This window comes from Callorhinus ursinus, unplaced genomic scaffold, assembly GCF_003265705.2.
Source record: "Callorhinus ursinus isolate GAN/ISIS: 27379988/994484 unplaced genomic scaffold, GSC_fseal_2.0 scaffold116, whole genome shotgun sequence".
NCBI classification, from domain to species: Eukaryota; Metazoa; Chordata; class Mammalia; order Carnivora; family Otariidae; genus Callorhinus; species Callorhinus ursinus.
In genome coordinates this window covers 1,174,011-1,195,475 of record NW_027397178.1, presented here as the reverse complement: position 1 = coordinate 1,195,475, position 21,465 = coordinate 1,174,011, and the positions used below count along the sequence as shown (strand labels likewise).

Sequence of the window (21,465 nt, the reverse complement as noted above, 5' to 3'; positions counted from 1 at the left end):
AAGGGATGGAATATGACTGTAAAGATGAAAATTATAAAAGATTTTATAAAAGGAATTGATAAGATAAGAAGTTGGTTGAAAAAAGAAAGAAGAGGATTTAAAAAAAAAAGGAGAGAATGTGATCAGGCAGGAGACTAGAACAAAGCCATACACTAGAGATTTAGAGTATATTTTGTTCTGTTAGAAGAAACCGTATCCCAAAATTTTAAAGAGAGAACTATATATATATATACCAAAAAAATAAGGTTAACTACTATGAAGGGATAGAATATGACTCTAAAAATGAAAAATAAAAAAGATTTAAAAAAAAAGAGATTGATAGGGGCGCCTAGGTGGCTCAGTTGGTTAAGCAACTGCCTTTGGCTCAGGTCATGATCCTGGAGTCCCAGGATCGAGTCCCGCATCGGGCTCTGTGCTCAGCGGGGAGTCTGCTTCTCCCTCTGACCCTCTTCCCTCTCATGCTCTCTGTCTCTCATTCTCTCTCTCAAATAAATAAATAAAATCTTTAAAAAAAAGGGATTGATAAGATGTTGGTTGAAAAAGGGAAAAAGAAAAATTCAAAAAAATTAAAAAAATTAACTTTGAAAGACTAAAGAATCATGGGGAAAAAGCCATAAATTCTGTGTGCAGTATTCCCCTAGTGCTGGAGTTCTGCCGTTCTCATTGATCAGTAAACTTGGTCTTGGCTGGCTGTTCTTGCTGATCTTCTGGCGGGGAGCCTGTTGCCATGGTTCCCAAATGTCTTTGCTGGAGGCGGAATTGCCCTGTCCTTGCCCGGTCCAGGCTAAGTAATCTTCTTGGGTTTGCTCTCGGGAGCTTTTGTTCCCTGCAAGCTTTCCGTACAGCTTTGGAGGATGAGAGTGAAAATGGTGGCCTCCCAATCTCTCCCCAGAGGAGCTGAGAACTCGGGGCTCTGCTCCTCTGTGTGCCCCCAGAGAAAAGCAGTCAATCACTTCCGTCTTCCTGGTCTCCGCCGCACTCCGTGATCACCCGGCCTGTGACTGAGCATTTCTATCCCTGGCACCCGCCCCGTGTGGAGTCTCCAAACCCAGCAGATCCCTGCGGTGCACTCCCGCACCGCTCCTCCCCGGGGAGGAAGGGGAGTCTCGCGGATCTGCTGCTTGTTGGGTCCCTGCTGGAGGAGCAGTGGCCCGACTGTGCAGCAGATCACAGTTTATGGCAACCCCGAGTTGCGAGCCCACGCCTCAGCTCCGTCTCTGCAGCCAGCTTCCCTGCTCTGATACCTGGGAGCTCTGCCGCACTCAGTCATCCCCGGTCTTTTTGTGACCCTGAGGGTCCCGAGACCACACTGTCCCAGAAGGGTTCCGCCCCACCTCTCAGCTGCTGGAGCGACATCCCTCAGCGGAGCCAACTTCTAAAATTTCCAATTTTGTGCTCTGCTGCTCTATCACTTGCCAGTAGCGGCTGACGGAGGCCCCTTCTCCTGCCTCCTATCCTCCCCAATATCACCTGGGATTCACTTCTCCCCATGTCCTACCTTCCAGAATGTCATCACTTTTCTGTTCAGAGAGTTTCTGCTATTGTTTTCTTCGATTTCGTGTTGAGTTGGTAGGTGTTCAGAATGGTTTGATCCTTATCTAGGTGAATTCCTGGGACCAGTCGAAATTTAGGTCTCCTACTCCTCCCCCACCTTGCTCCTCCCCCACCTGTTGAGGAACTTTAATTCACATTTCCTAGTCTCATTTTCTTAGTCATACATTGGAAATAATAAAAACATTTAAATTAATGAATATAACATAAGGGCATAGAGTAGGCATTCAAGGATAAATGCATTATTTTTATTGTCATTTTGTTGTATTTTGTTTCCATATTACAAGAATTCTGTGTATGTGTCAAATATTTATTTTATGACTCTTATTGTTGATTCTTGCAAGTGAATTTCAATCCACTTAATTTGTAATTCTGCAAGAAAGAAAGTAAATTTTAGTTGTAAGTTGAAACCTAGGAATTTTTTTAATGACAAAAGACTGCACTTCTGTAAGCCTGATCAATACATGTTATGGGTTTTGAATGGAAAAATTGTCCTTTATATGTTCATTAAAATATATTTATTGTTTACTATATATTAGCCAGTGTATTAGGTACTGCCGTTTCAAGAATTGATCAGGTAAAGGCATGGCTCTTGCCCTTGAGGAGCTTACATTTCAGGACTATCACACAAATGGTTAATCATAGTGTGAGGCATAATAAATATTAGTCCTTGAGACTGAGATAACTAAGGGAAATATCATTGGGTTTTATCATTTTTTATGTGTATTGAGTTAATGGAAATGAAACACAGAATATCATTCCCTCTTATTCCCTATGTATTTTCCACTGTTACTGCATCATCTCTATTTTTTTCTCCCACGCCTTCCTATTAGTATTTGAGTAGGAAGCTAAGTTAAAGAAAAAAATAATAATTCAGTTGCCTCTTAACAAGAGGTTAGGTGATAGGTTTGAGGGAAGGATTCAGTGTCACAGGACTACTTTCCAAAGGAAGTTAGGAGAAAGTTTATTAGGATACTGTCCATCAGGATGGGTGGATGGCTTTGTGCAATGAATTTTAGGTTCTCATTTAACATAGTTAAAGGCACAGGAAGACTGATTAGATAATTCCCTCAGAAAGAAGGACAATTAATGTTTGGGTTTTAGGGATATATTTTGTGGTATTCTACTGGTTGAGTAAATATGATTTCTTGAATTATATTAAACCTATTCCTGCACTTGGAGACAGCCATAACATGTAGAAATAAACTGAATGCCTAGAATTTTCAACCTATTTTACAAGGTCAATGTATTACCAGTTTGAAGTGCTTACAGTAAGGTTTCTGGGCATTAAATATTTCCCTTGGAATGCATGTATTAGAGTCTGAATCTTTTCATGGCATCTTTTATCTCTTTATTTCTCAGGGTATAAATGGCTGGATTTAGGAGAGGTGTGATAACAGAGTAAAACACAGCAAGAAATTTGTCCACCCAGGTGATGCTGAGTGGCCACACATAGATGAAGATGCAAGGCCCGAAGAAAAGCACCACCACTGTGATGTGGGCGGTACAGGTATAGAGTGCCTTGGATGCACCAGTTTTAGAGCTTTGACGGATAGTAAGAAGAATATATGTATAGGATATCAACAGCAGAATAAAGCAGGTCATGGCCAGAACCCCACTGTCAGCATTCATTAATATTCCCAAATTGTAGGAATCTATGCAGGCAAGCTTGATTACCAGTGGTATGTCACAGAAGAAGCTGTCAATTTCCCTGGGGCCACAGAAGGGCAATTGCACGATCACAGCCATTTGACTCATGGCATGCACAAAGCCAATGGTCCAGGAAGTCACCACCAGCCAAGTGCATTTTTGCAGGCTCATAACAGTCAAATAGTGCAGTGGCTTGCAGATGGCTACAAAGCGGTCATAGGCCATTACCACTAATAGCACCATCTCACCCCCTCCAACAAAATGTACATAGAGGATCTGGCACATACACCCTCTAAAGGAAATAGTCTTGTTCTCCCTGAGAAAGTCTGTGATCATCTTCGGAGTAGTGACTGAAGATAGCCAAATATCAACAAAGGACAGGTTGGCCAACAAGAAGTACATGGGGGAATGAAGACGGTAGTCAGTGATGATTAGGATCATAATGACAGTATTTCCAGATATAATAATCAGGTAAAGTATAAAAAATATCATTAAGAATAAGACCTGCATATTCCATGAGTGGCAAAGTCCCAGAAGCACAAATTCTGACACTATAGACAAATTTCCTTTATCCATTTTATTCAGTACGTCCTCTAAAATAATCTAGAGAAAAGGATAGATCGTCAGTTAGTGGCATGGGAAAGGGTACTTAATTTTTAGAATTCAGTTGAAATTCTATTTCATTGAAAGTTAAATTTCATTGAAAATGAGCACATATATCTGAAAGTGAAAAATATAATTGGGAAGACAAACCTTGGCAAAATATTCATGCCATTATGCCTTTAAAAAAAACCTAAAAGCCTAAGATAGCTTTCCACAAAGCAAAGTCTGAGATGGGATTCTCATGTAAATGATTGATTGAGAGGGTACTCTCACAAGAAGTGAATGAGGAAAGTAGCACAGCTAAAGAAAATGCTAAAAAAAAAAAAAAAAAGGTTGCAGTGTCATCTGGAAATTAGCTTCAGTCCACCACTCCAGTAAAAAGAATCTGAGTGGGGGTACTACCAATAACCATTATACTAAATAAAATTTAAGTCATCTAGTTAGGAAAATTATAGTGAGCAAGTATCAAAATCCAGAGCAAATGACATGGTACAAAATTACGGTTTCACTGTATTATACATAATGATTCTTTAAAGCCTCAGTTGAACCTCTTTTATAAAACACCATAAAACTAAATCTTTTGCTTATTACTATAAAATACATGTTGGGACAATCTTTTGGAGAGAAGCTATATAGAAAGCCTTACAATAAATATCTTGGCATAATAATTCAGTTGCAAAATCAGGCACATAATTTATCAAGACCACAATTAAATGAAATTCATTTAGTAAACTAAATGTATTAGAAAAAAATGTGGAGAGTTATATGAGAAAGGGATTATATGTAAGAATTTTTGTTTTGAAATTTAGAATCTGATCTATTTAATTTTGGATAAACATGAAAAATATTTCTCTAATCAAAATTTTCAAATACGGATTGTACCATGGAAAATAAACTCTGAGGATGTGGGTGCTTTAAATATAATGCTAATTTTTCTTTAAAAAATCTCTCAATTAAAGACAATTTGTTTCTGATAACTAAAAAAAAAGGGGATTAACCAAAGAGGAAGGTAACTCAGATGCAGAATCTGACTTGAAGTTTGAATGGTAGCAAATATATAACCAAAATATAACAAATATTCAAGCCTATCAATATAAAATATTTGTGTTCATTTACAGTTGACTTTTGAACAACACAGGTGAACTGTGTGTTCATTTATATGCTGATTTTTTTCAGTAGGTACAGTACTGTAAATGTGTTTTTTTCTTATGATTTTTTAAATAACATTTTCCTTTTTCTAGCTTACTTCATTGTAGTAATTCAATGTATATAATACATATACAAAATATTTTTCAGTCAACTGTTATCGGTAAGGATTTTGGTCAACACTAGGCTATTAGTTGTTAAATTTTGGATGACTCAAAAGTTGTACACAGATTTTTGACTGCATTTTTCAAGGGTCAGCTGTATTTTCATGGATGCTAGGAAATCCCTAGGTTTAAAAATATTGCTGTACAAGTTTAAAATATCTATGTGTCATTTCTAAGATGTGAATAAATTGTAGACCTGTGGAAGCAAAGTACATCTTTGACCGTTAGCGCTGAGTGAGCATGAAGATAAAGTTTCAGAGATCGTCAGTTATATACCTCTAAATATAATATGTAAATATTTGTAATTTCTTATTTTGTACAAATATTATATAAGTATAATAATGACATTGTTTATATTTATCCTTAAGTAAATTGAGTGCTTTTCTCACTGGATGTAAAAAGATAATTGCATATCATCTCTTCTCTCTTTATTATTTCTTTCCCTTTGCTTTCTTTTACTTTTTATGTGTCTCTTCCTTTTTTACCCTTGAAATCTTAAGGGTGGTGCCAAAGAAAGCAGGTGAATGGTGAAAACCATTACCTCATCATAAGCACTAATTTTCCCTTCCCTTACACTGAGAACTCAGAAGCATAGGATAGACATGAAGAAGATATTCCTAAAGAATTAGGCAAAACACACATTTGCTGGGGAAAAGGGGACATGTGTTAATAGTGTCATAACTTACAAATAAACATATCCACCATAGTAGAGATTTAATTTCTAAAGAAAATAACCTGATATTACACCCAATACATTTATGTCCCCTGAGAAACTTGACCAATTTGAACTTCACATTGATACTTAATTTTTGTAAAGACAAATCCCTTTCTGGGATTAGTTGTCAATAACTAATTTTGTGTGTGTTGGAATAAATGATACAGAAGATAGCTAATAGCAAAATTGGATTTCAGTTGTGTTTGACAGAGGATTTTGCTAAAAGATGAACATGTACATTGCTAGGGAACAATTTACCAGTAAGAAATCCTGCTGTTTTTTAATCAGTTTTGAAATTAATATTCCATAATATTGGTGCATTAATTATAGACATATTAATATTAATCCAGTAATTAGGACATTAAGTAGAGTGACTTTTTAACTAGTCTGATCTGGTCTGAAATCTAACTCAAATACTTGTTAACCTTGTGACCTTGAACTAAACATTTCTGTTTCCATTTCCTCATCTGTGAAAAGAGAGCACTCAATCTAATAGACATGTAATGACGAGGAGTCAGAAAATACACAAAAAGCACTTAAACTTTTCGAGTACTCAGTGCATGATTAATAAATATTAGTTTTTTCCCTTCTTTGTTTGTTAAAATGCAGCTTAAAGCAGTACAATGTCCAGAGCTTACTGGCAGCAATCTTAGTGAATAGCCAACTACTTTATGTCAGCAAAATACATGGTACGACCTTTTAAAAAAAAATAACTACCTCTTACATTTTTTCTAAACGAACAAGCACATTCTTAGCAACCCTACAGGTTATACAGATGCAAAAGAAGTTCAGACATGCTACCTGCTTTCAGTAGTTTTGCAACATTTTTACTTTTCACTTCTGCTTTTGTCCAAGAGGGGTTATTTATATTTTAAGAAACCATACATGAGGCAGTAGCACATTCTATTAAAGCACCTTTGAAATTCTTAACTGTAACTTGGAGAATTTTCACAAAGGGAGTAATGATAACTTTGGGATTAGTAAAATTGAAAAATCAGGGAAAGGAGACAAATTGAACTACTCTTTTAGGAGTATTAAAATATAGCAACACATTTTTCATACTCTTTTAGATTCAATGTTCGTCCACTAGGATTTTTTAAATAATAATCATCCTAAAACTAAGATTCTCAATATTTATGTTTTTACAGGAGAAACTTGGACTCTGAGAATTTAATGAATTGACTGAGATATACACTAGGTAAGGTGCATAGGGAGAAAGTTCAAGTTCCTTCTACTAGCTTAAGATACCTTCCTTTTCTCTCAGGTTGTAGTTTTATCTTACTTCTGTAGTTACTGAGTTTTATATCATTTCTCATTGGATATATAACCGTTTTTACTTCTATCTCTATGTTAAAATTTATCTTGGCGTATAATACTGTATCTGATTTGAAAAACTTTATCCTTTTAAGTGGCAAGATCCACTTGAGTCAAGATAGCTGGAAGTTGCTAATATCAGGAGCCATCAAAGAACAGAGATCTTCTAAACAGACCTGAGAACATCTCTGTGGCGCTGCATGATGGTGGTGTGTACACCTTTGTTAAAGAGACCATAGAAGCTCCGTAGGAATAGGATGGGAGGAGAAAAACTATATTACCATCTTGAAATGTCAGAAGTTAAACAAGCCACACTCAAGTTGGCACGGGTGGGCATGGGCGATACAGATACATACAGATACTTTTAAAAATTAAAGAAGAGAGTCACAGAGAACACGAGATACCTTACCAAACACAAATTTTCTCTAAAACCAGATTTCTTTTTCCTCTTCTCTTACCCTCCTCTGATGTATGCTTGAGCTGATATCCACAGTTGGGTGGAGACAGTATCTTCTGGAAGCCTAACATATAGTCACCACTAGAAGGAATCCCTTGGGTGAACGTTTCCTATTCTGTATTCTGGGCAGAACAAGAATCATGAAAATAATTTCCATTGGACACCTCTCAGGGATGTCCTTGTCAAGAATAACTTTTGCGGATTCTAGAAATCAGAACAAGGAGATAAAAATCACACATAAAGCAGCTATGCATTAAACATTAGTGAAGTTTTAAATTATTTTTTATTTAGCATATAAGTACGAAGAAGATATCTTCAGCAATCTTAGTCTCTAACTAGATTATGTCATAAATTCAGTTAAGGTTTTAGTTCCAGTTACAAGAGAAGTCATATCTTGACTGATGTGATACATAACCACCATCATGGGTGGCTGTAAGATGAGTAGATCTCTGTACGTGCCTGCCAAATCTTCAAGATAATATCGAGGCCTTAAGTGGGTTCAGCCACGTATACTGTCCAGATGGTCTCAACACCACATCACTCTCTCAAGGACAGTCTACATACTGGAAGAGTTTTTGAAGAATTGGTCTTATTTCTTCTTTAAAAATTTGGCAGAATTTACCAATGAAGTCATCAGAGCCTGGAGTTTTCCTTTGGGAAGTTTAAAAAAATGCTAACAATATCTATTTCTTATATGTCTGTTTAGATTTTCTATTATTGCGTATTCTCAGGCATTTGTCCATTTCATATGAATCATCTAATGTGTTGGTACATAGTTTTCCATAGTATTCCTTCAAAATACATGTATTTTTTATTTTTTGTAGGATCATTAAAGATGTTTCCATTGTGACCCTGATCATTTCAAACAGTAGGCCCCGGACATTGATTTTCTGCATTGCTCTCCAAATAAAGTCACCTCCCTTGGGCAGGGCTTCCGTGCCTCTCTTGTCTGCAGTGCTCACCCTGGGCAGACCTCTATACCATGGAGCCAGAGCCAGGCTGGGGAGATGGGAGCCACCAGTCACCACAGCCAGCCTTAGTACCACCTGGGATATAATCTCCTTGTCTCACTTTTGGAGTTTGGAGGGATGATGGGAGCTGCTTTTCCTGATGGAATGCAGCACCTGTGTAGCAAAGAACTGTCACAGCAGAGAGCTGGGAGAAATAGGAGCAGACTCTGGCTTAAGTGTCAGAGACTCCCTCTGTTATTACTGAGGCACTTGAATAAATATTTCTCAATTTGTTGTATGGCCTCTGGTTATTTTCTTAGACTTCAAAAAGTTTAAAGGTTTTATTTTGCTGTTTCTCTGAAGATGATTTGCAAATCCTAGTTTATTCCTTTTTATCGTTCAACGTATGGATATGTCACAGGTTGCTTAATCCATGTAGGTTTTTGTAGGTATTGGTGATTGTGAATTGAGTTTCTATCAACATTTGCAAAGTGTTTGTGTGGAATAGAGACAATATAATATAGTTGACCCTTAAAGCAGGGGTTAGGGGTGGTAACCCCTTGCATAGTCAAACATCCACGTGTCACTTTGAATCTCCCAAAACTTAACAACAAATAGCCTGGTGTTGACTAGCAGCCTTACTAATAACATAAAATGTTGTTGTTTTTTTTTTATACTGTATTCTTACAATAAAATAAGCTAAACACAAGAAAATTCCATTAAGAAAATCATAAGGAAGAGAAAATATATTTACAGTAGTGTACTGCATTTTTCAAAAGAAACTGGCATGTAGGTGGGCCCGGGCAGTTCAAACCCATGTTGTTCAAGGGTCAACTGTAATCAGTTCCTTTCAGAATGTGAATGTGCTGGATAGCAGTGCCTGCAGAGTCTGGGATTTCAGCTAGGATCCCAGATCTTCAGGTGTAGTGCCTTAGAGTTAGACCCATTTTCCTGTTACACAAATGGAACTTCAAAGTTGTTCTCTCCTCTTGGCTAGTGCTCTTCGATTCATTATAGTATGATCAAAGCTTGTCTAAAAAAATTAGAAAATATGTAAAACCTTTGTGCTTCCTAGGCCATTTTCGCTGCCTTTCTCTATCTTTTCCCTGTCTATTCCTAATCTCCACATGGATCAGGCCACCGTTTCTGCAAGGGTTTGACCTCAGCTGGTTGTCATAGAAGAGTTAATAAATTCATTCATGATATGATATGCATTACTAAAAATAAGCAAATGTGTTACCATTTTTATTTTTGTATATTTAAATAATGAATGTATTAAAAGCAAATGGTTTTATCACTAAAAGAATGAAAAAATGTAGTGGAATTTCAGGTCATGTGACAAGCTATACTGAGTGAAGATTTTGGGCAAGGGACTCTTCCAGGCCCCACTGAACACATCAGCAAATATGTCCACATTTGTGTGTGATCTATGTGTAAAGCCATCCTTGTGCTTCCTACTCTGGCAGTGGTAAGAGTATTTGGCATGGATGTGTCAAATAGATATTTTACTTTCGTGGGACATGAGGGAGTTCTCTCAATGCCTTGGTTCTTTCATAATCTCTAATAGTTATTGTGGCTGACCCAGGAAATCTCTCATAGCTCCCTAGCTATTTTTAAATGTATTTATCTTTTGACTGGGAGGGTGGTAGTGGAGGCATTGAGGTGTGTGCATCTATAGTAGAATAAATGTGTGTACCTGTCTGTAGTGCTGCTTCTGTTTTGGTTGTTTCAGGTTCACCAACAATTAATTTGCCTATAGAATGGGAATATGTCTTTATTTTTTCTGTGTGTGTGTGTGTGTGTGTATGTGTATGTGTATGTTTTATTTATTTTTTTAAGAAGATAAAGCCTACTTTTATTGATGCACCAACAGACAGACCTGTGATTTGGAAGGGACAGCAACATTAATACATTAATACTCGTCATGAATACAACTGAAATACAAAGGGTCTGATATGGCTTTACAATGACATGATGCCTTTAATAAGTTAGGGAAACGGACTACTCGCTAACTGCTTTCTCATTTCATGTTCTTCACGAACTCTTCTCATTTTTTGATGGATGCCTTCAGTTCAGGGATGACTTCAGCTATCATCTTCTCTGGGAGAGGGGAAGTGGTGCTGATGCCTAGATTCTTCTCGGTGCCCATTTTCCCCAGCAGTAGTGGTGTGGAGAAATAGGGACAGTCCATTTCTTGGGACTTAATAAACATTTGACAACTCCTTCCTTTCCATTCATCACATCCACAAGGGAGAAGAAAACTGGGCTCCAGCATACGCCACAGATAGGGTGGTAGAGCCTGTTGCAGCTGTGGCCTTCACCACCTCCATGCTGGCCTCCTGGATCCTCCCAATGACAGCTGTCAGCTGGTGCTGGGGAAGGTCCACCTTTAGAGTGGTTGAGGGATGATGGTTTCTCAGCATGGCTGCCAGTGACAGGAACATTGACTTGAACTGGGTCCAAACCCTTCAGTTCTGTAGTAATTGTTGGCTCTGACAATGCCCAGGGTTGTCACCCCAAAGATTTGATTGGGGTTGTATGTTCCATGTTTTTTGAAAACTTCTGTTGTGATTGGGATGGTGGAGTTAATAAAATTTGAAGTGGTGCAGATCGTGGCCTCAGGGGCAATGCTGGGCACAGGCAGTAGCCAGGGTAGCCACAACTGTGGCATTGGTCTTGAACAGATATCTTCCTGTGTCATGCCTGGTTTTCTCAGGACTTCTACTGGAATAAGCACCACCTCACAGTCTTTCAGGCAGTCTGGCAGCTGCTTATGTTCAAGGTAGCCTTTTACAGTTGCTTTGGTCTTGATGTGGCTTTGATCTGTGGCCATTGGGAGCATGAGCAATATGGTAGAGGATCAGGAGGCTCACCAAGGGGATGTCCTTGAGGAGAAGTGAAAGGGGCTGTCCTATTCCTCTGAAAGCCCCTAGCACAGCCCCTTTACCATTGTTCTTGGCCCAGGCGCTAAAGCTGCTGTGGGAGCAGCACAGGCAGGCCAGGCAAGGGCACAGACCTGCAGGTAAAGGAGCTGGTGGTAGGCAGGTGACACCAATGACTTCTACACTGGACAGGACGTCATGACTCCACTCCGCAATGGAACATAAGGAAGTAATTTCTGAGGAATTTGGAATTTATTAGAAATACGTTTTGAGATAGTTTGATCATAGTATAATAGACTTACCTATTATAAAAGTTCTCTTGTTCTCAATTTGACATCATTAAAGTTAAATAAAACATTTGGTTATTGTTGTGTTATTCACATTATTTGTTTTCATTGAGTGAATACACAGTGTTATTTTCCTATTTCCTTTTGTCTCTGTAACCACATTTGCTGCCACTACCTTAAATTTCTTCCCTGCGACTTCAAGGTTTTTCATAATCATTAAATTCTGGTTTTATGATTGTGGTTATATGATATGTAAAAGTGGAGAAAATAATCTAAAAAATACCTATTGATCTTCTTTTGTTGTCAAGACTCCACTTGTGTCTACAATTAGACTTGTTAAAAAGATAAAACTTCTTGGGGCACGTGGGTGGCTCAGTCAGTTAAGCAGCCTTGGTTTGAGCTCTGATCATGATCTCAGGGTCATGAGATCAAGCCCTTCCTTGGGCTTTGCACTTAGCAGGGAGTCTGCTTCAGGATTCTCTCTCCCCCTCTGCCCTTCCACTGTCCCCTAAACACAACTTCTTAAAGCTGCTGTTTTTTTATTTTATGTGTCAATGCATGTCTTACAGAGAGGACTAATGACAAGTTGTGAATGAATCTATTCAAATTCACAGAGAAACTCCACTGAACTGTGTTTTATCAATGGGAATTAGTGATATGATGATATCCAAATGTCATTACATTAGTTTCCTGGAGAATGATAACATGCAAAATGTAATTTGTTATTAAATATCATATTGTAAATTCAGCTTACTCTTAAGCAAACCATGAGTGTGTATTCCTGACTTTAGTAACTTTTTTTCTTTTCTTTTTGGAGTCAGAGACATAGATTCTGAAACTGAGAAATTTTGGAATGAGAAGATGGAAATAAATTTTAATGATATTAGGAGCCTTAAAAGTATCTATAAAAACTCATTTTGGAGGCACAAGAAAAATGAGTGTATTTTGGCAGTATATCTGTAGATACTGAAACTGTAGATACTGTTTTCTTAAGCACCACATGTAGGTGCTGACTCAGACATTAACATTATTGAGGAGACAGAGAACCAACCTTGGGCCCACAATAAGTGCCAAATCATTCTGACTGTGCAGAAAAATGTGATAGATTTTCTGGAGATTTGCTTTATTTTCCCTTTCAACCAATGCCATTCTAATACCTAAATAAAGCATATATTTGATATATCTTAAATACAAGTGAGCTTTTAATGGACAATTTTTTATAATTAGTTGGAATCATTTAAAATACCTAAAGCCATGCATTTATTTTTTTGTTGGTACTAGATTCAAAATATCCTTGAAGGTCTGAACTTTTATAAGTCTTGTATACTCTGTATCAGATCAGTAACAGTTTTTAAAAGATCTAAAGTTTTCTTTAAAAACTTTTAAAAACCTGTTTCTAAATTACATTTTAATCTAAGTATTCTCTCTTGAACTCACAAAATCATGCCAGAATTTCTTCATGACTATCTTCATTTCTTTGTTTCACAGAGTGTAGATAATTAGGTTCAAGATGCGGTGACACTGGTGTAAAATACAGCAAGGGACTTATCCACAGAGGGGTTGCTGAAGGGCCAGATACAAGTGAAGATGCATGGGCCAAGACAGAGAATCACCACTACAATGCAATCAAAGTGGAATGAGTAGAAGAAGAGTGACTCTTACTGGTCGTGAGGACCAGACTGTAGGAGATAAGCAAAATCATGAACCAGCTCAGAGAGATCATCCCACTGCTGGCAACAGTGACAATCTGTACGATATATGTATCTATGCAGGCAAACTTAGTAACCAGAGGGAGATCACAGGAAATGCAGTCCACCACTTTGGGACCACAGAAAGGCAAATTCACAATAAAAGCCCTAAGTGAAGACCTAAGAATCATGAGGTCACTACCAGGAAAACACACACCTTCCTGTTCGTGATGGTTGTGCAATGTAGGGGCTTACAAATAGCGGCATATCTGTCATATGCCATGGAGACCAAAAGTTCCATTTCAAATCCACCCAGTAAGTGAAGGAGAAAGATCCAGCAAAGGAAATGGTCTTACAATTTTTTTTTTAAACCAAGTTCACAATCATCTTAGCAGCACCAAAGGAAGCGAGGGTCATATCTATAAAGGAGAGGTTCCCAGTAAGAAAGTACGGGGTGTTCAAGTTTAGGATGTAAAACACTGTGACCACAATGAAAAGGTTACCTGACTGTGACCACGTAGACAACTAGGAAGAGTGCAGAGAGAAGAAACTATATATCCTGGCAGATGGTCAGCCCTGCAAAATGAATTCTAACACTTCAGACTGATTTGATTATTCCGTGGACTCCATTGTGTGGCTTGTTCTGGGATGACCTGTAGAGAGAAAGAAGAGGGCACTAAGGCCATGGAGGTTGCCAAGGATTTTCATTCATTTGGGTCTTTTAACAATATCATTTGACTTTGAAATTTGGTGTTAATGTCTATTACTGTAAGAAGGAAGATACATGTCTAAACTGTCCATCTCTAAGCCTAGCTTATAAGCCACAACCTATTCATATCTCTTGGTTCCCCTAAGCAGTCCATGAGCTCTGAGGCACATGCTTCATCTTCACAGGTTGAAATACGACCATCTTTCAGAGTTTTGTGGTTTTGTAGGAGATAAGATCCCTTAGTCTGAATTCCTTGGAGGACACAGGGGCCCAGCACAACCCCTTTAAAATTTAAATTTTGAGTCAATCTGGGAGTTACGGTTTGCCCTCACCATTTTTTTAATTTTAATCCTACTATTTATCGTTGCCTCCATTACTCCCACCCTCACCAAGGCCATCTGCCCTCACCATTTTAAGAAATTACATTTTCATTCTAAATCAGCCCCAGAGTTTTGAAGGGCCTGTGATCCAGCAGGTACAAACCTGCTCTGCATAAGTAAGTCAGGTTTAGAGTGACCCAGACTGCTCTCTTTCCCACCAACCCATGAATGGGCTTTTGATATCTTCATACTCTTGGAAAGCCTTTCTTGGCAAAGACTGTTTTTCCTAACATGACTGTCATTACCCATGATCTGCTGTGGCTGAAACCCACATTCCTAGAGAGGATTACAAAGTCTGTAAATTGCAAAGGCAGCTGTGGTTAAGCAACAAGGTTGAATGTTCTGAGTCTCTGAGTAGCCCCCTCACATTCTAAGAAGGGCCCCATATTATAGTGAAGCAGAAAGATGCTTTAAATTCAAGTGAGATTACTTGTGACCTCTAAGTGTCTCACTTCCCACATTTAGCTTCTGTGCCAGATCTTATCTATCTTTACAAAATGGTATGCTTTTAATGAACCAGGTTTTATAATTCATACATTAACCATATAATTTTCACTAGACCTCCCTTCACATCCGTACAAAGCAACACTGATCTGGTGATGGGTGGAGCAGAGTCCGCATGTTGGAGCCCTTAGGCTGGGAATGTCACACTAATTACTTGAAACTAAGTTGGTAAACCCGATGTTTCAATCTGGATGCTGCCGCTGCTACTGCAGCTGTATGTGGGTGTGCATGTGTGTATGGGTGCTTGTGTGTGATATTGCTAAAACCACAACACAAGTAAGAAGTAGGACAGTTAATCACACCAGAGATAAAGATCAATTTGAAAGTTGTGATTTCTGTGTTTTTATGAATTATCATGTGAAAAGAATCAGTATGGTGTTTGGCAAGAACACTGAAATAAAGTTGGAAGACTAGGATTGAGAACCAGTTTTACCTCCAAAGCTGGCATATGTTTCTCTTTGAGTATGTTTTCTGATCCATAAAACCAAGTGGTTGAGCTCAATCTCTGAGTTCCTTTTCAGGCTCAAAACTTAGTGGACTTAGTACATTTCTTTTTAGGGGGGATTGGGGGAGGGAAAGGTGGGAGGAGGGGTAAAGGGAGAGGGAGAGAGAGAATCTTAATGTGGAGCTCGACACAGGGCTCAGTCTCACAACCCTGAGATGATGACCTAAGCCGAAATCAAAAGTTGGATGCTTAATCGACTGAGCCACCCAGGTGCCCCATTAATACATTTCTTATTATCCTTTGAGGATCTATTACTGTATCCCCATTTTAGAGTTTTATTACTTATTAATTTGATTTTATGTTTTGATCAGTTCAGATATAAATATTAGATACAAATTGTTATTTAAATTTTCTCTGTGGTAGTGAGCATTTTTTTCATGTATCTGTTAGCCATTTTTATGTATTCTTTGGAGAAGTGTCTGTTCATGTCTTCTGCCCATTTTTTTGACTGGGTTATTTGTTTTTTGAGTATTGAATTTTAGAAGTTCTTTATAGATCTTGGATACCAGCCCTTTATCTGTAATGTCATTTGCAAATATATTCTCCCATTCCATGGGTTGCCTCTTAGTTTTGTTGACTGTTTCCTTTGCTGTGCAGAAGCTTTTTGTCTTGATACAGTCCCAAAAGCTCATTGTTGCTTTTGTTTTCCTTGCCTTTGGAGACATGTCTTGAAAGAAGTTACTGTGGCTGATGTCAAAGAAGTCACTGCCTATGTTCTCCTTTAGGATTTTGATGGATTCCTGTCTCACATTGAGATCTTTCATCCATTTTGTATTTATCTTTGTGTATGGTGTAAGGGAATGGTCCAGTTTCATTCTTCTATATGTAGCTGTCCAATTTTTCAGCACCACTTATTGAAGAGATCTTTTTCATGGGATATTTTTTCTTGATTTGTCAAAAATTAGTTGACCATAGAATTGAGGATCCATATCTGGGCTCTCTAGTCTGTTCCATTGGTCTATGTGTCTGTTTTTGTGCCAGTACCACGCTGTCTTGGTGATCGCAGCTTTGTAATATAGCTTGAAGTCAGGCAATGTGATGCCCCCAGCTTTGGTTTTCTTTTTCAACATTTCCTTGGCGATTCCAGGTCTTTTCTGGTTCCATACAAATTTTAGGATTGTTTGTTCCAGCACTTTGAAAAATGCGGTTTGTATTTTGATAGGGATGGCATTGAAAGTGTAAATTGCTCTGGGCAGGATAGACATTTTAACAATGTTTATTCTTCCAATCCATGAGCATGGAATGTTTTTCCATCTTTTTGTGTCTTCCTCAATTTCTTTCATAAGTGTTTGGTAATTTCTTGAGTATAGATCCTTTACAAACTCATTGGTTAGGTTTATTCCTAGGTATCTTTTTTTTTTTTTTGGTATTGTGAATGGAATCGATTCCTTAATTTCTCTTTCTACAGTTACATTGTTAGTGTATAGGAAAGCAGTTGGTTCCTGTGCATTGATTTTGTATCCTGCCACATTGCTGAATTGCTATATGAGTTCTAGTAATTTGGGGGTGGAGTCTTTTGGGTTTTCCACATAAGGTATCATGCCATCTGTGAAGAGAGAAAGTTTGACTTCTTCTTTGCCAATTTGGATGCCTTTTATTTCTTTTTGTTGTCTGATTGCTGAGGCTAAGACTTCTAGTATTATGTTGAACAAAAGTGGTGAGAGTGGGCATCCCTGTCATGTTCCTGACCTTAAGGGAAAAGCTCTCAGTTTTTCCCCATTGAGAATGATATATGCTGTGGGCATTTCATAGATGGTTTTTATGATATTGAGGAATGTTCCCTCTATCCCTATACTCTGAAGAGTTTTAATCAGGAAAGGATGTTGTATTTTGTCAAATGCTTTTTCTGCATCAATTGAGAGGATCCTATGGTTCTTATCTTTTCTTTTGTTAATGTGCTCTATCAGGTTGATTGATTTGCCAATGTTGAACCACCCTTACATCCCAGGAATAAATCCCACTTGGTCGTGGTGGATGATCCTTTTAATGTACTGTTGGATCCTCTTAGCTAGTATCTTGTTGAGTATTTTGGCATCCAAGTTCATCAGGGATATTGGTATGTAATTCTCCTTTTTGATGGGGTCTTTGCCTGGTTTTGGGATCAGGGTAATGCTGGCCTCATAGAAGGAGTTTGGAAGTTTTCCTTCTGTTTCTATTTTTTGAAACGGCTTCAGTAGAATATTATTTCTTCTTTAAATGTTTGGTACAATTCCCCTGGGAAGCCATCTGGCCCTGTACTTTTGTTTTTTTTTGGGAGGTTTTTGATTACTGCTTCAACTTCATTACTGGTTCTTGGTCTATTCAGATTGTCTCTTTCTTCCTGTTTCAGTCTTGGTAGTTTGGAAGTTTCCAGGAAGGCATCCATTTCTTCCAGGTTGCTTAATTTGTTGGCATACAGTTGATGGTAATAATTTCTAATAACTGTTTCTATTTCCTTGGTGTTAGTTGTGATCTCTCCCTTTCATTCGTGATTTTATTAATTTGGGTCCTTTCTCTTTTCTTTTGGATAAGTTTGGCTAGTGGTTTATCGATCTTATTAATTCTTTCAAAGAACCAGCTCCTAGTTTTGTTGATCTGTTCTACTGTGTTTCTGGTTTCTGTTTCATTTATCTGTGCTCTAATCTTTATTATTTCTCTTCTCCTGCTTGGTTTAGGTTTTATTTGCTGTTCTTTCTCCAGCTCCTTTAGGTATAAGGTTAGCTTGTGCATTTGGGATTTTTCTGATTTTCTGAGGGAGGCTTGGATGGCCATGTATTTCCCTCTTAGGACCGCCTTTGCAGTATACCATAGGTTTTGGACTGAAGTGTTTTCATTCTCATTAGTTTCCATGAATTGTTTAAGTTCATCTTTAATTTCCTGGTTGATCCAATCATTCTTTAGCAGGATGCTCTTTAACTTCCAAGTGTTCGAATTCCTTCCAAATTTTTTCTGGTGATTGAGTTCCAGTTTCACTTGTGGTCTGATAATATACAGGGAATAATCTTAATCTTTTGGTATTGGCTGAGACCTGATTTGAGACATTTCTCCAAAGAAGACATATAAATGGCTAACAGACATGAAAAAATGCTCAACATCATTAGCCATCAGGGAAATACAAATGAGATATCACACTTACACCAGTTAGAATGGCAAAAATTAACAAAACAGGAACAACAAATGTTGGTGAGGATGTGGAGAAAGGGGAACACTCTTACACTGTTGGTGGGAATGCAAGTTGGTACAGCCACTCTGGAAAACGGTATGGAGGTTCTTCAAGATGTTAAAAATAGAGCTACCCTATGACCCAGTAATTGCACTACTAGGTATTTACCCCCAAAATACAGATGTAGTGAAAAGGTCATAGCTGCAATGTCCACAATGGCCAAACTGTGGAAGAAGCTGAGATGCCCTTCAACAGATGAATGGATAAAGAAGATGTGGTATACATATACAGTGGAATATTATTCAGCCTTCAGAAAGGATGAATACCCACCATTTGCATCAATATGGATGGAACTGGAGGGAATTATGCTAAGTGAAATAAGTCAGTCAGAGAAAGACAATTATCATATGGTTTCAGTCATATGTGGAAGATAAGCAATAACGCGGAGGACAATAAGGGAAGGGAGGGAAATCTGAAGGGGGAGAAATCAAAGAGGGAGATGAACCATGAGAGACTATAGACCCTGGGAAATGAACTGAGGGTCTTAGAGGGGAGAGGCTGAGGGGGGGAACAGGGTGACGGGTATTAAGGAGGGCACGTGTTGTGATGTGCACTGGGTGTTATATGTAAGTAATGAATCATTGGACACTGCATCAAAAACTAATGTACTATACAGTAGCTAATTGAACATAATAAATATAAATAAAAGTTTCTCTGTGATAGACCTTTTACCTCCTTTCTTAGATAGTATTTTCCTTGACTGTGACATTTTCTTTATTACCTACTGTACTGTTTTACTCCTAAATGCTTATGCCACCTAGTTATCTCTCTGTTTATCCTCCTCTAAAAGTACCTCATTGTCCAAAACATTTCTCCATTGTTTATGTTTCAAAACTTTATGATGTGTAGAACCTTTGAGACAGATCTTCCACTTCTTAGAGTTTATTGTAAGGGGATGATTATGTGTATGCTCTAAAATCTTCATAGTAATATTATTGTATATGCAAAATAATTGAAGCAAACTAAATGTCTTACAATTGGGGCTTACTTTCTTAAATGAGTTACAGGAATTTAGGATGTAATATTTCACTAATAATAAAATGATGCTTGAGAAAACCAAGAACATGGGAAATATTCACATTATTTAAATGGAAAAAGCAGATTATAGTGCACTTTGTATAGTATTATAATCTTATTCTGTAGATATCAATGTATATAGTATCTATGTGTATAGATACTGTATACATATAGTATACAGATTCTATATACATATAGATATCTATATATAGAAATATATACATATAGAATTTATATATTTTATAAAATATCAGGCAATGTAACAACAATTAACAGAGATATTTTGGTTGACATGTTCTTTGTATGTGTCCCATATAACCTTTCTACACTCCCTTCCCCTGACTGGCAGTCCTAGAGGATCCACTTCAACTGTGGCTGTGCACAGTGACTTCCCTTCTGAAGAGGCTTGGTCCAGCCAACTAGCATGTGCACTTCAACACAAAAGTATCTGTGGCAATTCAAAATCATTAAAAAATGCCTTTTATAATCCACTTCTTTAAAACATACAAATTATTGCTCTCTGGTATTAATGTGACTATGAAATCCTAACTAGTATTTTAATTTAGATTCTACCTAAAACAACTCAGCATACCTTTTTATGCCTTGCTCTATTATATTCCTACACACCAGGATTTCTCAGCACCATTAACATTTGGGGTTGAATAATTCTTGGTTGCAGGGGCTGTCCTTTGCACAGTAGGATACTTAAAACCATCCCTAGTCTCTACTTGCTAGTTACCTGCAGCTCCTCTTCATCGTGGCTACCAAAAATGTCTCCAGAGATTGCCATATGTCCCATGGGGGACAGAATTGTCTCTGCTTGGGAACCACTGTTTTATCTTTTCCACTTTCAGTCATAATTCTATTACCTTAGATCTTGATCACATTTCTCTAGTTAGATCCCTAAATATAAGTCTCTAAACTCATTTATACAGGTATACCTTGTTTATTGCACTTTGGAGATACTGTGTATTTTACAAATTGAAGGTTTGTGGCAACACTGCATTGAGGAAATATACTGCCACCATTTTCCCACAACATTTGGTTACTTTGTGTCTCTGTTGTATTTTGGCAATTTTTTAAAGACTGTGACTTCTGTCTTTTTTCAAGTTTTTATTTATTTATTTGACAGAGCACAAGTAGGCAGAGTGGCAGGCAGAGGAGAGGGAGAAGCCGACTCCCCACTGAGCAAAGAGACAAATGCCGGGCTTGATCTCAGGACTCTGGGATCATGACCTGAGCTGAAAGCAGACGCGTAACCAACTGAGACATTCAGGTGCCTCATATTTTGGTAATTTTTGCAGTAAAATTTTTCATTATATTTATTATGGTGACCTGAGATCATTGATCTTTGTTACTTCTAATTTTAATTGTTTTGGGGTTCTATAAACCATACCCATAAGATGGCAAACTTAATTGATAAATCTTTGTGTTCTGACTGCCACCAACTGACTGTTTCCCCATCTCTGTCCTTCTTCATAGGGTTCTCTGTTCCCTGAGACAAAACAACATTGATATTAGGCCAGTTAATAACCCTAGAATGGCCTGTAAGTATTCAAGTGAAAAAAGAGTAACACATGTTGCACCTTTAATTAAAAACTAAAAATGATTAAGCTTAGTGAAGAAGGCATGTTGAAAACTGAGATAGATAAAAAGCTAGGCCTCTTGTGCCAAACAGCCATGTTGTGAATGAAAAGGAAAAACTTTTGAAGGAAATTAAAGGTGCTACACCCAAGAACAT

General features: G+C 37.8%; 1 protein-coding gene and 2 pseudogenes across 1 annotated transcript; all 3 read right to left on the bottom strand.

Annotated features, from left to right (window-relative positions):
* Positions 1-2,865: 2,865 nt before the first annotated feature.
* LOC112832890 (olfactory receptor 4K14-like) lies at positions 2,866-3,780 on the bottom strand. The gene has a single exon (XM_025883735.1). The coding sequence runs from the start codon at positions 3,775-3,777 to the stop codon at positions 2,866-2,868; it is 912 nt and encodes a 303-aa protein (XP_025739520.1). The 5' UTR covers positions 3,778-3,780.
* A 6,790-nt stretch (positions 3,781-10,570) lies between these two features.
* On the bottom strand, positions 10,571-12,798 carry LOC112832889 (malate dehydrogenase, mitochondrial-like; annotated as a pseudogene).
* Positions 12,799-13,132: 334 nt separating this feature from the next.
* LOC112832888 (olfactory receptor 4K17-like) lies at positions 13,133-20,514 on the bottom strand (annotated as a pseudogene).
* Positions 20,515-21,465: the final 951 nt, after the last annotated feature.

Excerpts from the sequence above, each read along its gene's own strand:
- LOC112832890 (XM_025883735.1), bottom strand. The coding sequence starts at position 3,777 with ATGGATAAAGGAAATTTGTCTATAGTGTCAGAATTTGTGCTTCTGGGA.